The sequence below is a fragment of the Myotis yumanensis genome, unplaced genomic scaffold (assembly GCF_028538775.1).
Source record: "Myotis yumanensis isolate MYYU_CA2020_CCGP unplaced genomic scaffold, mMyoYum1.0.hap1 SCAF_7, whole genome shotgun sequence".
Taxonomy (NCBI): Eukaryota; Metazoa; Chordata; class Mammalia; order Chiroptera; family Vespertilionidae; genus Myotis; species Myotis yumanensis.
Window position 1 is genome coordinate 27,988,902 of NW_027223758.1, and position 13,165 is coordinate 28,002,066.

General features: G+C 45.8%; 1 protein-coding gene across 1 annotated transcript; it reads right to left on the reverse strand.

Moving 5' to 3' along the window:
* Window positions 1-895: 895 nt before the first annotated feature.
* Window positions 896-12,836, reverse strand: BMP2 (bone morphogenetic protein 2). Its single transcript, XM_070419931.1, has 3 exons — window positions 11,670-12,836; window positions 10,160-10,509; window positions 896-2,879 (listed from the first exon to the last, which is right to left on the reverse strand). The coding sequence occupies exons 2-3, from the start codon at window positions 10,500-10,502 to the stop codon at window positions 2,035-2,037; spliced, it is 1,188 nt and encodes a 395-aa protein (XP_070276032.1). The 5' UTR covers window positions 10,503-10,509; window positions 11,670-12,836; the 3' UTR covers window positions 896-2,034.
* Window positions 12,837-13,165: the final 329 nt, after the last annotated feature.

The window sequence follows — 13,165 nt, forward strand, 5'->3', positions numbered from 1 at the left end:
ACCTACATGAGAGCAATAGGGATACAAGATAAAAAGAAACTAAAAGATTATAACAGAAGGAATAAAAGACAGCTCGTTAATTTAAAAAATATGATCTACATAATCTCGAGCGAGGCAAGGATTAAACCTATCACACCCAAAATGTAACTCCGTTCACGGTCATCGCAAGTTCATTTCTGGGAAGAATCTGGTTGTAAGAGTCTATTCCATTGCTAACACACCTTTTTTTTTTTTTTTTTTCTTTCAGCCAACTCCAAGGCAAGGATATTAGAACTAGGCCTCACTAGTCTTAGCAGGACCAGAGGTGACACAAATTCCTAGAAACTGACCTAAAATACTTCCAGTAAAATAATGGGGAGTTGTGGGTTTGCTGGCTGTACTGACATACCCACCCACAGAACCCTTCCTTGGGTCTGATTTCAGCCCGGAGCACAGAAGCCCTGCCACTGTTAAGTGTTCATTCTGAGCAGCCTAATTTGACTTCATTCTGCTTGGGCTTCAGTCCAATTGGCAGATGGCCTTGTAGAAGCTGATCTCAGACACTTTCCCTTTCTAATTTATTGGCACCGTTGCCTCTGTTGCATGGGATATCATCTCTGAAACTTTATCTTGGATTCCCCAGGTTTTGCCTGTTTTGTAGCTTTGGTTTTCTCTTAAATCTTTCTGCCCCAAAGAGGTTCATGTGAAATACTAAATCACTGGTAATTCCTTTAGTGCAAATACGAATTATCAAGTGACTTGCTTGCAAATTTCCTACCATTCCTTGCCTTTTCCCTACCTCCCTCCAAAAGGGGTAACTTCAGAAGCAAAAAAATGGAAACCCAAGGTAATCACTATGAACACTGTACAAACACATCATTTTCTCTCCTTACAGGTTGGACTTTATAAAATGAAATGCCAGAGCTTTGAAATTTATTATCTGAAATAAGTTTAACATTTGGAGAAATGTGTTCAAACACGTAACCTTGGAAAGAAAAGCAGGCTGATCGAACAGAGAATGGGGTGGGCAGAAAACATGATGAGTGCAATTTTGCTGTGTGTTGGGCGAAGTTCGAGAATTGGGTCCTTCTGAGCTCCCAGATGAGGTAAAAGTTAAATGCAAATCAATTTCCAAGTCTTCATGAGGGCCACTGGAAATGAATTTTAATTATACATGACCACAATATCAATAACGAAGAAATCTTATGTTTTATTTCATCCTTTGGCCAGACCAGCCCCTTTGAAGGGACCACTAGTTTAGGAAAGAAGAACAACAAACCATCATTCACTTTCCTGCAGGTTTATCATTTTCCTAATTATGTCTATTGGTCCTGCTTTAGTCTTTCTGCAAATTAAGGGGTGGGGGAAGGGTTTCTATATTAGATCAGCATTGTCTGGTTCTTATCCAAATATTCCACCTAATAAGGACATTAAGTTCTCATGGACTGGACAACCACTCTGCAACATTCCTGAGAATTGAATAATATAATAATCTTGAAAGTCAGCAGAGTAGATTATCCACTTTTTTTTTTTCTGGACTTGAACTTGTGACCTTAACAGTAGCACTGCAAAAAAGCAAATGTGCTAAGCACTTTGCCAGAGTAACCTTCCATGTAGACTTTTCATCTTAAATACACACAACTGAAAACAACTACAATTTTTGGAAAATTATGTACAAACCCAATACTTCTTTTGATTACATATAAATACAAATTAGCTATTTTTCCTAAAAAGTGGTTATAATAGTAAATAAATACAAAATAAATCTGACCATTATACTTCATGTGCTGGGGTTGAACCCATATAAAATGTACAACTAAATACATTTTAAAATCTTTAAGGAATAATTCTCTGATTAAAATATTTGTTTTCCCAACTTCTTTTCGTAGATATAAATATATTTTTCAAAATAGCTGTGTTTGTTTTTTTTTCTCTCCATTCCATTCCATAAATAAAGTCTTCATTGGGAAATATTAAAGTGTCAACTTGGGTTTTTTTTTTTTCCTAAAATATATATATATATATATATATATATATTTATTTTATTTTGCTGTGCTAACGACACCCGCAACCCTCCACAACCATGTCCTGATAGTTCTTTAATACGACCTTTTCATTTTCGTCAAGGTACAGCATGGAGATAGCGCTCAGTTCCGTGGGGACACAGCACGCCTTAGGAATCTTAGAGTTAACGGAGTTGACCAACGTCTGAACAATGGCGTGATTAGTGGAGTTGAGGTGATCGGCCAGGGGAAAGGGGCACTCCCCATGGCAGTAAAAGGCATGATACCCTGGGGGGGCTACGATCCAGTCATTCCACCCCACGTCGCTAAAGTCCACATACAAAGGGTGTCGCTTACAGCTGGACTTGAGGCGTTTGCGCTGTTTGTGTTTCGCTTGACGCTTTTCTCTTTTGTGCAGAGGATGTCCTTTTCCATCGTGGCCAAAAGTTACTAACAGCGGTCTTATTTGGGACCAGCTGTGCTCGTCTTGGTGCAAAGACCTGCTAATCCTAACGTGTCTCTTGGAGACACCCGGGTTCTCCTCTAAGTGGGCCACTTCCACCACAAATCCGTGGTTGGCGAGTCTCTGCGCGGTCCACCTCATCACCGCAGGGGTGACGTCGAAACTCTCCCATCTGCTGGCGTTCTGATGAACCAACCTGGTGTCCAAAAGTCTGGTCACGGGGAACTTCGAGTTGCCTGCTGCAGGTTTTATGATTTCATAAATGTTTATTCGGTGATGGAAACTGCTATTGTTTTCCAAAGTTTCCTGCATCTGTTCCCGAAAAACCTGAAGTTCGGCTGAGGTGATAAACTCCTCGGTGGGAATGGAAGTTAAGTTGAAGAAGAATCGCCGGGTTGTTTTTCCACTCATTTCAGGCAGTTCTTCCAAAGATTCTAATTTGATATAAAAAGATGGGGAAGGAAAGAAGAAAAATACTTGGGTAAGGTAAGTAATGACAATCTGATGATGGTATGTAAGAATTTGTAAATCTCCCTTCACCCATGTATAATTGATTTCACCCATATATAAGTTGGCAGCCAGAAGATAAAAAATTCCCCCTTTCAGCTAAAAATAGTCTCCCTTTTCTATACATTTATGTTAATATGCATGTCATGAAACACAAGGTCATCATTCATTGTTATGTTTTTAATGTAATACATGAATACTGCTTCCAGGTGGCTATAATAATGGGGGAAATGGTGAAGCATTTCTTTGGAATTCACAGACTTTAGGGCCAAAAAAAAAAAAGTCAGCACTATAGTTAGTAGAGGTCTAATGAGTGAGGATTTGAGGAAATTATTGCATTTCGTAAAAAGAAAAAGGCTTTAATGTCAATCCCTTAAGCGGTATTCTAAAACATTGCTCTGCAATTTAGATGATTTACAAATCTCGATATACAGATTTCAGTTTCCTAATTAAAGACTCTGAAACTCAACATCAACGATGACATTTTGCAAAGCACACCCTACTATTTTACTCAAAAATCCAGAAACAAAGGCATGAACAGGAATCTACTTCTTTGCAAACGTAAGGGTGGTACTGGGACACTGTAGTAATTAAGGCCAGACAATTTCAAGAGAAATATCTTCCCAAGTGTTGTCTGTCCTCTCACCTCCTTATGACCTCAACATCAAAATCTCATTTTAGATGCTTTTAAAAGAAACATAATGACTCTCCTCTGTTTGTAATTCCTTTATCTTTTCAAAAAAATAAATCATCTTAAAAAACAAACACCTAACCAAGAATAGACACAAAACAAAACAACTGATAAAAATCTATAAAAAGGCCATTATGACAGATATAACACAGAAAGATAATCTCATCCTATTACAGAATAATCTTTATATATCTACTGTCATTATTTCAAAATAGACATTTAAGTGGGTTATGCATAAATGCTCTTTCTGATTTAATATTCCTGAATTTCAATAATAAGGAGTACTGTTTTTTAAGCAAACAATAAAAAATAGCATAGCACCTTGAATGATGTAGTCTACATGTCATCATAGGTACACAGTGTTATTAAATGGATAGTACACAACACCAAAATTTGAAATATTTACGTTCATTTTCTTCTAGCTTTACCACATCCTGTCAGTTGACTTTCAAAAAACATATCTGCTTTATTCAGGATCCAACGTAAATGCTAACAAAATCTCTTTGGCCACAGTTCCAGGTCATCACCTTAAGAGGATACCATATTTTCATTAATTTTATTGTTGTATTTTTCCTAACTCAAAGAGCTAGGAAACCTGTGTAAACCTTCATCATCAAAGCAGCCGTGATCAATGCAAGCTAAGTGGAAGCATTGAGTTCAATAGGGGCAGTTTATGCCAAATTATGGAGCAATGCTTCAATGTGAAGCTTCTCCAACTCTAACCTTCACACAAAAACACCTAGGACACCTTACATCTTTAAATGTAGGTTCTGATTCAGTGGGTCTGGGGTTGGGCCTGAGATTCTGCTTTTCTAGGTGAGGTGATACTGTGAGCTCGTGGACTGCCCTTGGAGGGTAAAAGTTTTAAGGGATGCTTTTCAAATTCAAGTACAAATTGCTGGGAGCACATTTTTAAGTGCCTTTTTGTTGAATAATATGAAAATGCCCAGAACCACTAGTGCTGGCCAAGGAATGAGTTGAGGCCCAATGAAGTAGAAAGACTTCCTAAAACTCATCTACTTGGACACAGAGACTATCAGGCCAAGAAGTGAGCCCTCTAACCCACACCAACTGGGGATACCTTTTGAGAGCCACCCACATTCTAAACCCCACTGTAAGTGAGCAATTCTGCAGACCAAGCACTATTTTTAAAATAACCTTCCCACCAGTGGAACTGGGCTCTCCTCAGCGGTTCCCAGAAAGCATCAAGAGCTGTAGTTAGCTCCTTTTCCTCTCCTCCTTGAAATTCAGGAGCCCTCTGATATTTTCCCTGAGTGCATTTTTAAGTAGAGAAGCCAAGGGGTATCAGAGGAAACAGGATACCAGAGGGAAAAAAGGAATGAAGTAAAAATCAGCAGCCATGTTCCCCAGACGCAATGCCCCACAGCCAGGCCTCAGCCTGACTTCTCCGGATGCCAGCACCCCTAAGAACATTTTTTCTTTTAAGAGGAAGGAAAGACAAGTTATCCAGGGCATTGGCTGACCAGCTGTATTAATGAAGGTGCCTAGAGAAATCCCAATTGCATCAGAAACTCTGAATCTAAATCCATAAATTTTCAAAAAATTATAAACACAGACACATGGATACACACACATAGCCAGAGGAGGACAAGGAAGGGACCTTCTCCAAGGCAAGCATGAGAGACAGGTAATTGAAGTAAAGAAGATGAGTATAAAGGAGGCAGAAAATAGAACAGTAACCCTCCAAAGATAAATATAAAATTGAATCAGATAAAACTGCCACCTTTTGACCAGATTTGACCTATAAAAATGGCAATTTCATGTGCTTCAAAATCTCACTGGGGATAAGTGGCAAAAAGGATAATCACTTAGTTACCTTAACAAAGGGGTGGGGTGGGGAGCACTGTTGAATAACATCACTTAATGTGAAGACCTTTCTCTGACTTTCAGCTTCATCTCAGTCAACTTATTCCTTGAAGGAGCCCTCTTTCTCCTTAATACAAAAGCCTGCAAGACAACACACCCCTGGCTACAGACTCAGGTCAGAGAAGTAAGTGAGAAGTTCTCTGAAACCCCCAACATCAAGTTTTTCTTCAGGGTTGAAAAATCAAAACTGATGTGAAATAAAGTAAATTAAAGGAGGAAAAAAAAACTTCTGCAAATGATCACAGCAAGCCTGGGGAGTCTGAAAATAGAGAGCATTTACCTAAGTAGGTAATGTATGCTTTTTGGGAGGTTTATACAGTTGTTAATTCTCTGGAAATGACTCTTGTGGAATAATCTGAACTTGCCAAGGGATTTGAGGATTCCAGCCTATCTCAGACCTGGGTTCCTGAACCCAGTTCTTAACCAAATAAATGTTCTTCACATTTATTTAAAAGTTCTTAACCAAATAAAGGAAGCTATGACGGCAAATACGTAGGGGAAAGAAAAACAAGGCAAGGGCATTTAAACCCTCCTTCAAAAGCGAAGAACCATCTACACTCTGTCAATTCTTCATCTACATCAAAATAATCCAAAGATAAGGATGAATTCTCCCAGCCAGCCTAGGTCTACTGTGGCCTGCTCTTTCCTAGATAAGGGGAGAATATGACCTAAAAGAAAAAAAGTAATAATGCTAATGATAGCTAGGGTGATGAATGCTTCTTTGCGCTGGCTTGGGACTGAGAGCTTTATATGAATTATCTCATGTCAAATTGATTCCAGAGAAACTACTATCTCCCTTTTGTGAATGAAGTAGTTGGACTCAGAGAGGTTATGTGACTTTCCTAAGGTCACAGAGCTAGTAAATGAAGAGCAGAGCTATGGACTTCAGTCTACTGCATTTCCCAAGATTCCGGCCACTAGACGGCACTACATAACATAGAGATGAGTCAAAAACTCAAGCAAAAGTCAGAACTATTAGGAGTACTCTAATAATTAATATAATGATAACCATACGGTGAGTTATTTCCCAGCTAAAGGGATAGAAACACACTACCCAAGTGTGGTGGAGGGAGCACAAAGAACTAAATGAGCACAAGAGTACAGTGGCAGGGCCTACTGGGACATACAGATCTTGTTTGGAACCACTGATATTTTGTGGCTGCCTTTTTGTCCTATAGTATGGTGAGTTTTAGCAAAAAAAGTGAGTGATCATAATGTTTTGAGAATTTGCAACACAATCTGGACCCCCCCCCCCAAATAAAAAGGTCCATTAAGATAACAATAACAAAAACCCGGGGATATTCTAGAAAATCAGTAAGTTTGGAAATTACTGTCCTGAATCAAAGTGGTTGAGAATAATAAATGATACCTTCTAGAATATAAAATAATGGTGATAGAATTGCTATATCAAGGAGAAAAGATAAAACACAAAGATTACACTGACTCAATTTTTTAAAAAGACAACAAAGGAGAGGGCAAGTATAATCACTAACCCTGATTTGGCTTCTACCCACACTTAGCTCCAACACTTTTGGAATGATGTAGTGCCCTCTTATTGTCCTCTGACTACTTAGTGAAATACACAAAGGGCAAGTCTAAAAAACAAAGACAAAATAGCTCAAAGAGAAAGGAGCGAGATTATAGAGCAGTGGTTCTCAACCTTCCTAATGCCGCGACCCTTTAATACAGTTCCTCATGTTGTGGTGACCCCCCAACCATAAAATTATTTTCGTTGCTACTTCATAACTGTAATTTTGCTACTGTTATGAATCGTAATGTAAATATCTGATATGCAGGATGTATTTTTAGTTACAAATTGAACATAATTAAAGCATAGTGATTAATCACAAAAACAATATGTAATTATATATGTGTTTTCCGATGGTCTTAGGCGACCCCTGTGAAAGGGTCATTTGACCCCCAAAGGGGTCTCGACCCACAGGTTGAGAACCGCTGTTATAGAGGAATCTCTCACACACACACACAAGAGAACAGAAAACAGTGCAAGAACTACCACTGGGCACCACAGCCTCAATCTCTCTGAGCACTTCCAAATAGAATGTCTCTCCTACTCATAGGGGTCTTTCATAATCACACTGAAATACCTGGGGACACTAGGGAAGCACACCAGGAAAGTGTTGCTTTCGGGGGTATCTAATGTCCAAATCCTTTGGTTGCCCTGGGAATGTGACCCAAGTTCTCCTTCACGGGGAACGTTCCTGTTGTACAGATATTATCACAATAATTATATCGGTGGGAATGCGGTTAATCTTTATGTCAAAACTTTTGTCACAGAGGCAAATAATTCAGTTATTTCATGCAAAAAGACTGTCTTTCAGAGTCTGGAGAGCAAGCATGTGGTCCTTGTATATTCCAATCTGACAGGAAACTGTAAAGACCGTTTGCACAGCCAATGAAGTCAACCCATTTCAATGTGTTTCTCACTACAGCAAAGCACAAAACACTCTTTCCAGTTAGAGAAGTAATTTTTCTATACTCAGTGGCAGTTTGCAAGGCTTATGTGGCTGAAGCACTTCTTAATGACTGAAAAAAGAAAACTTTTTCAGCACTTGGGCTTTCCCGGATAAAAGCCATTGCAGAAAGGACAAGACAAAGTTTAAGAGGAGAAATGACAACTGATAATTTTGTCTCAGATCACCTTCCATGTGGTCCCTTTATCTTCACACATTGGTTGGAAGAATGCCATCATATCTCTTGTCTTGTAATTTCACCAAATCTCCCAGATCCCACCCACAAATAAAACCAACAAGTAACTCTTGGAATCCGACCCTTTGGTCCTTTACAGATAAATGCCTATTAATTCTATATGAACCAAATTCTGCTCTTAAGCCAGCAGCCTTAATCATATGGTTTATTAAAAGATTTTTAGTGCTATCCATGCCACAAGGATGTTTATAAAAACCAAATCCTGCTTATACAGATATAAAATGGTCTTCAAATAGTGCAATATGTAGCCTAATGTTGATATACTAGTTGTAACAAGAAATGGATTTGCTGAAATTTGGGGCAAAAATTACATAGCTTTCCTCCATCATCTAACTGCATTAAGATCTGAGGTTATTAAAAGTTGATTTTAAGCAAGTTGGTAACTTCTGTACTATTTCACACATAACATTTACATTTTTTTAAAGATACAGATTCTGACGTATTAACTAAACATGCTATTTAAGTTAAAATAACACATTCAAATAGTTTGCAGCCAGTTCAGTTTTGATTAAGCCACTTCTAGAGAAAGAAATATGTAGACGTCACTGATGGACTCTTCATGCACCTGAGTGTTTTAGGTGCCAAATGATTTAAATGATCTTCCTTTTATGTTATAAGAGACACATACTTGGCCTGAACAGTAAAGAATGGTTTCCATGCTAAACTTCCAGGAGAGGTGGCTCAAGCAGCCGTTCTTATTTTTCTACCCCCCAGAAAAACTATTCTAACCAGCATCAGCTGAAAATGATGAGCTGGCTCTCTAATCATCGCAAGGTTATGATGAAAACATTTCTACATATCAGATTGTAGATTCCACTTGAAATTTACCACCTCAGCAGGGCTAGGCAAGAAAAACGGAACTTCACGCTCCCAGCTCTCCAATAGCCAACAAGTGGTTGCCCGGTGACATGCAACTTTGTACCCTTCTCTAGAACTTGAAGGAACCTGTGCTCTATTTAGAATGTATTAAGCCAAAGGGGCAATTTAAAAGTGTAGAAAAAGAATTGAAGTGGAACATAGTTTTGACCAATTGCTCAAAAAATCTAGGTACAACACAGATCTCAAGAGCTGCTCTAAGACATTTCATATCCACTGAATGCCTTTCTGATGAAACCAGCAGAATACCCTACCTTAGAAAAACCGCATGCAGTATCATAAAAGAAAAATCCACATTTCAATGCACATGAAGGAAAACAGGCAGCTGCTGCAAAAGCTTCATCTGAGGCTTCCCCTAGTCTCTACTGGGAGTTCATCTCAGATTTAAGCACAAGACAAGAAAGTCATTGTGGAAACAATAAGATTGATTGTGGAATTGATCTCCCACGGGGATTAGATAGGGATTCGAAATTTTCCAAACCAGGCCCAGATCAACTGTAAATTAGAAAGACTTTGGGCCCTGGGCTTTGATTTTTCAATACAATCTCTGAAAATTCTGCCCTTGGCTCTGTCTAGCCTGAAACCCCCGCTTAAGCAGGAGAGGCAGATTTATAGAGTGAGGGTTTCCAAACAGACGGAAAGTGATCCCAATCTGCCCTCCTCCTTCTCATCTTCCCCTATGGAATTCTTGCACGTTTAGCTGACTAGGGGCATGCCTTTTGCCCTCATCTTTCCCATCACTTGATTTCTCTCCAGTTCCAGGAGGAGGAGTCGCTCTGCTGGCTGCAGGCCAGGAAAAGGGTGCGGATTTACCAATGGGGAATCCCTGGCTCCCCCACCACACAGGCAGCCAGTGAGTTACAGCCAGGTTCAGAAAGGCTCTTAAAGAGACTAGACTGGAAAAGGCTTCCGTGCCCTGGCCAAGCTGCCCTTCCAGGGATGCCCGCAGTCTGCCCAGGGTGGGGCGCTTTGCGGGATGACTCCCCGCCCCCGTCCCCGCCCTCACTCCCCTGCTCCACGCCTCACCTTCATGGTGGAAGCTGCGCACGGTGTTGGCGAGGCTAGCTGCCCTCTCCAGCCGGTGGTCCGGGGCGGGCGCGCCCGGCTGGCCCGAGTGCCGGCGGTACAGGTCCAGCATGTAGGGGGGCACCACAGCGTCCCTGCTGGGGGTGGGTCTCTGCTTCAGGCCGAACATGCTGAGCAGCCGCAACTCGAACTCGCTCAGGACGTCGTCCGAGGGCTGGGACGAGGAGCGGCCAGCTGACGCCGCGAACTTCCTCCGGCCCAGCTCGGGAATGAGGCTGGCCGCGCCGCCCAGGAGGACCTGGGGAAGCAGCAACGCTAGAAGACAGCGGGTCCCGGCCACCATGGTCGACCTGCAGACAGGGCCGACATGAGTCACCGAGTTCCCCGCCCAGCCCTCCCCCATTCCGCCCCCGCGGCCTCGGCTCCCGCTCGGTCCGCCCGCCTCCTCCACCAGGGTGCCCACCTGGCTTGCACCATTTGCGGAGATACTTCAGAGCAGCGGAAGCTAGGACGTTTCGGAGAATGGAAGGGCCCTAGTTCCTGAGCCTTCAGGCTTTCTCCCTCCCATTCCACTCTTAATTCCTCTGACATTCCCCCCAGCGTCAATGACTGTCACCTTTATTTTCTATGAGACTCGCGCCGAAACTGCGGGGAACCTGGGAAAACCACTACTGGGTCTGACACCCCTTGTTTGTCCTTTAAACAAACTCAAACACACACTGCTCAGCGCTCGCTTGCAATAAAAACACGCACAAATGGTGCATGTGACTTCCTCAGAGGCACTGTATAGAACTTCCTGATACACACACAAAGTCTATGAATTCCAGACCTAGTAAACTCAAGGCCACCACTTCCGAAGCCACTTACAACTGTGGCCCACGCCTCTAACCTCAGGGATGCCAGGACAGGCCACTCCAATCCCGGACCCTTCCCCCTGATGCAGTCAAGATACAAAGCTATCTTCCTGGGATTGCGTTAATGGCTAATATCTATGAATTCACATGTCAGTACAAGGTGTCCCTCGAATTCCTGGAAACAAACAGGGAGAAACCCCAACTTTCAGCCCAGTCCCAAACGGGACGCGGCTCTGAGCAGGGACAGCAAGTCTCCTGGAGAAACTTGACGAAGGGAGACGGGATGTCCCACGGCAGGACATACAGGTTGGCAGCTAACGGGTGGAAGCCAGGGGCATCCTCTCCAGGGGATCTCTGACTTTCTTTAATCATCTAAGTGTTAACAGCCCTAATAAAATACCTAAGAGGAGGAGGAGGAGGGGCGGAAGAGTTTGAGCCAAAAGGGCGAGGCTGTCGCAGGGGAGAAGGGGGGGGGGGGTTGGGGGGGGCAATTGTATGGGGGCATTCCAGCAGGGGCTCGGCTGCACGTGGACTTGGAGGGGGGTCTGTTTACGTCCGGCCTGGCGGGACCCGGGATGGGGAAGGACTCAGCTATAGCGGCCGCCCGGGCACCGCGCCCACCCCCCGAGTCTGAGCCCCGGGCCCACGTCCTCTACCTTTAGGAGACCGCAGACCGTCTAAGAAGCACGCGGGGACACGTCCATTGAAAGAGCCTCCACATGGAAAAAGCTCTGGCCGAAGGACCTGGCGCGGGGAGCGAGTTCCCTTCCTTTGCCTCCTCCTTCTCCTCCCGGGTGCCGGCCGGGCAGTTCCTCTCCTCCGGCAGGGAGCGGCGTCTCGGGGTCGGGCCCAGAAGAGTGGCGGGCCGACGGGGTTCGGAGGCGGTGCGGCTCGGTCCACCGGGGCCAAGGCACCGGCACGCAGTGGGGAGCACAAGTTATTCCCCCTGCAAGTTCAAGAAGTCTCCAGCCAAGTGCTGACACACAACCACAGCGAGCAGGGGGAGGAGTGCGGGGCAGGGAAGGGAAGGGAAAAAGGAAAAGTTGGTGCTGTTGTCGTCCTTAGGAACCCGCGCCCGCGGGACGCGTGGCCCCGCGCGGGACCGGCTCCGGGACTCCGGGGGCGAAGGTAGGGCGCTCCGCGCTAGCTCCGCCGCGGCCCATGGTTCGGAGCAGCCATCCTGGGCGACGGGGGGTCCGGGGAAGGGCGCAGCGGCGATCTCGGTGCCAGGCGAGTTGCCCCCCCGCATCACTCTGCCTGACTCCAGCGCACCCCCATCCGCGCTCGCCAGCTGAAACCCCCGCGGCTCCGGCGCTCCGTCGTCCTCGGGCGCATTCTCCGGCGAGTCCAACAGAGTCCCGGCCGCCGAGGCGGGTGGTCGCGCTCTCCTGGCCCCCGGGCCAAGCTGCGGTCGCGTTGGCGGCCAGTCAGGGGTCCAATCACACTTCGGCCGGTGCGTCCCTAGCCTCCGAGCTCCCGCAGGAGGCGATCGGCATCGCGGCGCTCAGGCTCGGCTCCCGGGCGCTCTGCGCGCCGGTCCTTCGCTCCGGCGCGGCCCGGGCAGCTGAGGCCACGGCGCAGGGGCGCGCACGGCCGGGCGCTCTAGCCCGAGCGGGTCTGCGGCGCGCGGATGCCTCGGAGACCCCAGTAATCCCGGAGGCGTTCGCCCCGAAGTCGTGCGGGTCGGCGGCGGAGCCCGTGGAGGCTGGCGTCCGGCGGCGGCTGACAGTCCCCGGCGGGGTGTGGGAAGCGGAGCGGCGGGCGCAGCGCGAGCCGGGCTCAGCGCAGCGCGGCGGGGCGAAGACTCCGGCGGCGGCGGCGGCGGCGCCGTGGCGCGGCGCTCGCGGCTTTTAAAGGGGACGCCGCCTGCCGTCTCCCTCCCGGCCGCGGCGAACACCTCCCCCTCGGTGGCGCGGCTCGCCGGGGATCCCCGAGCGGGCGGGAGCTGCGCGCAGGGGTGTGGACGGCGCGCCGGGGCAGCCGCGGCGGGGTGGGGCGGAGGGCGGGGACGCGCGGCCGCTGACGGGGGCGCTCGCGCCTCCAGCCCCTGTCCTCACCCGGGAGATCTCCTGGGGCGCCTGACCCTGGCTCTCGCTCCTGGGGCGCCATCCGGGACAGATGCGGGGGTTAAGCCCTTATTTCCCTAACTGGC

Coding starts and splice junctions, on each gene's coding strand:
- BMP2 (XM_070419931.1), bottom strand. CDS start 10,502: ATGGTGGCCGGGACCCGCTGTCTTCTAGCGTTGCTGCTTCCCCAGGTC. Junction 2,880..10,159: donor GCGCAGCTTCCACCATGAAG/GTGAGGCGTGGA, acceptor ATATCAAATTAG/AATCTTTGGAAGAACTGCCT.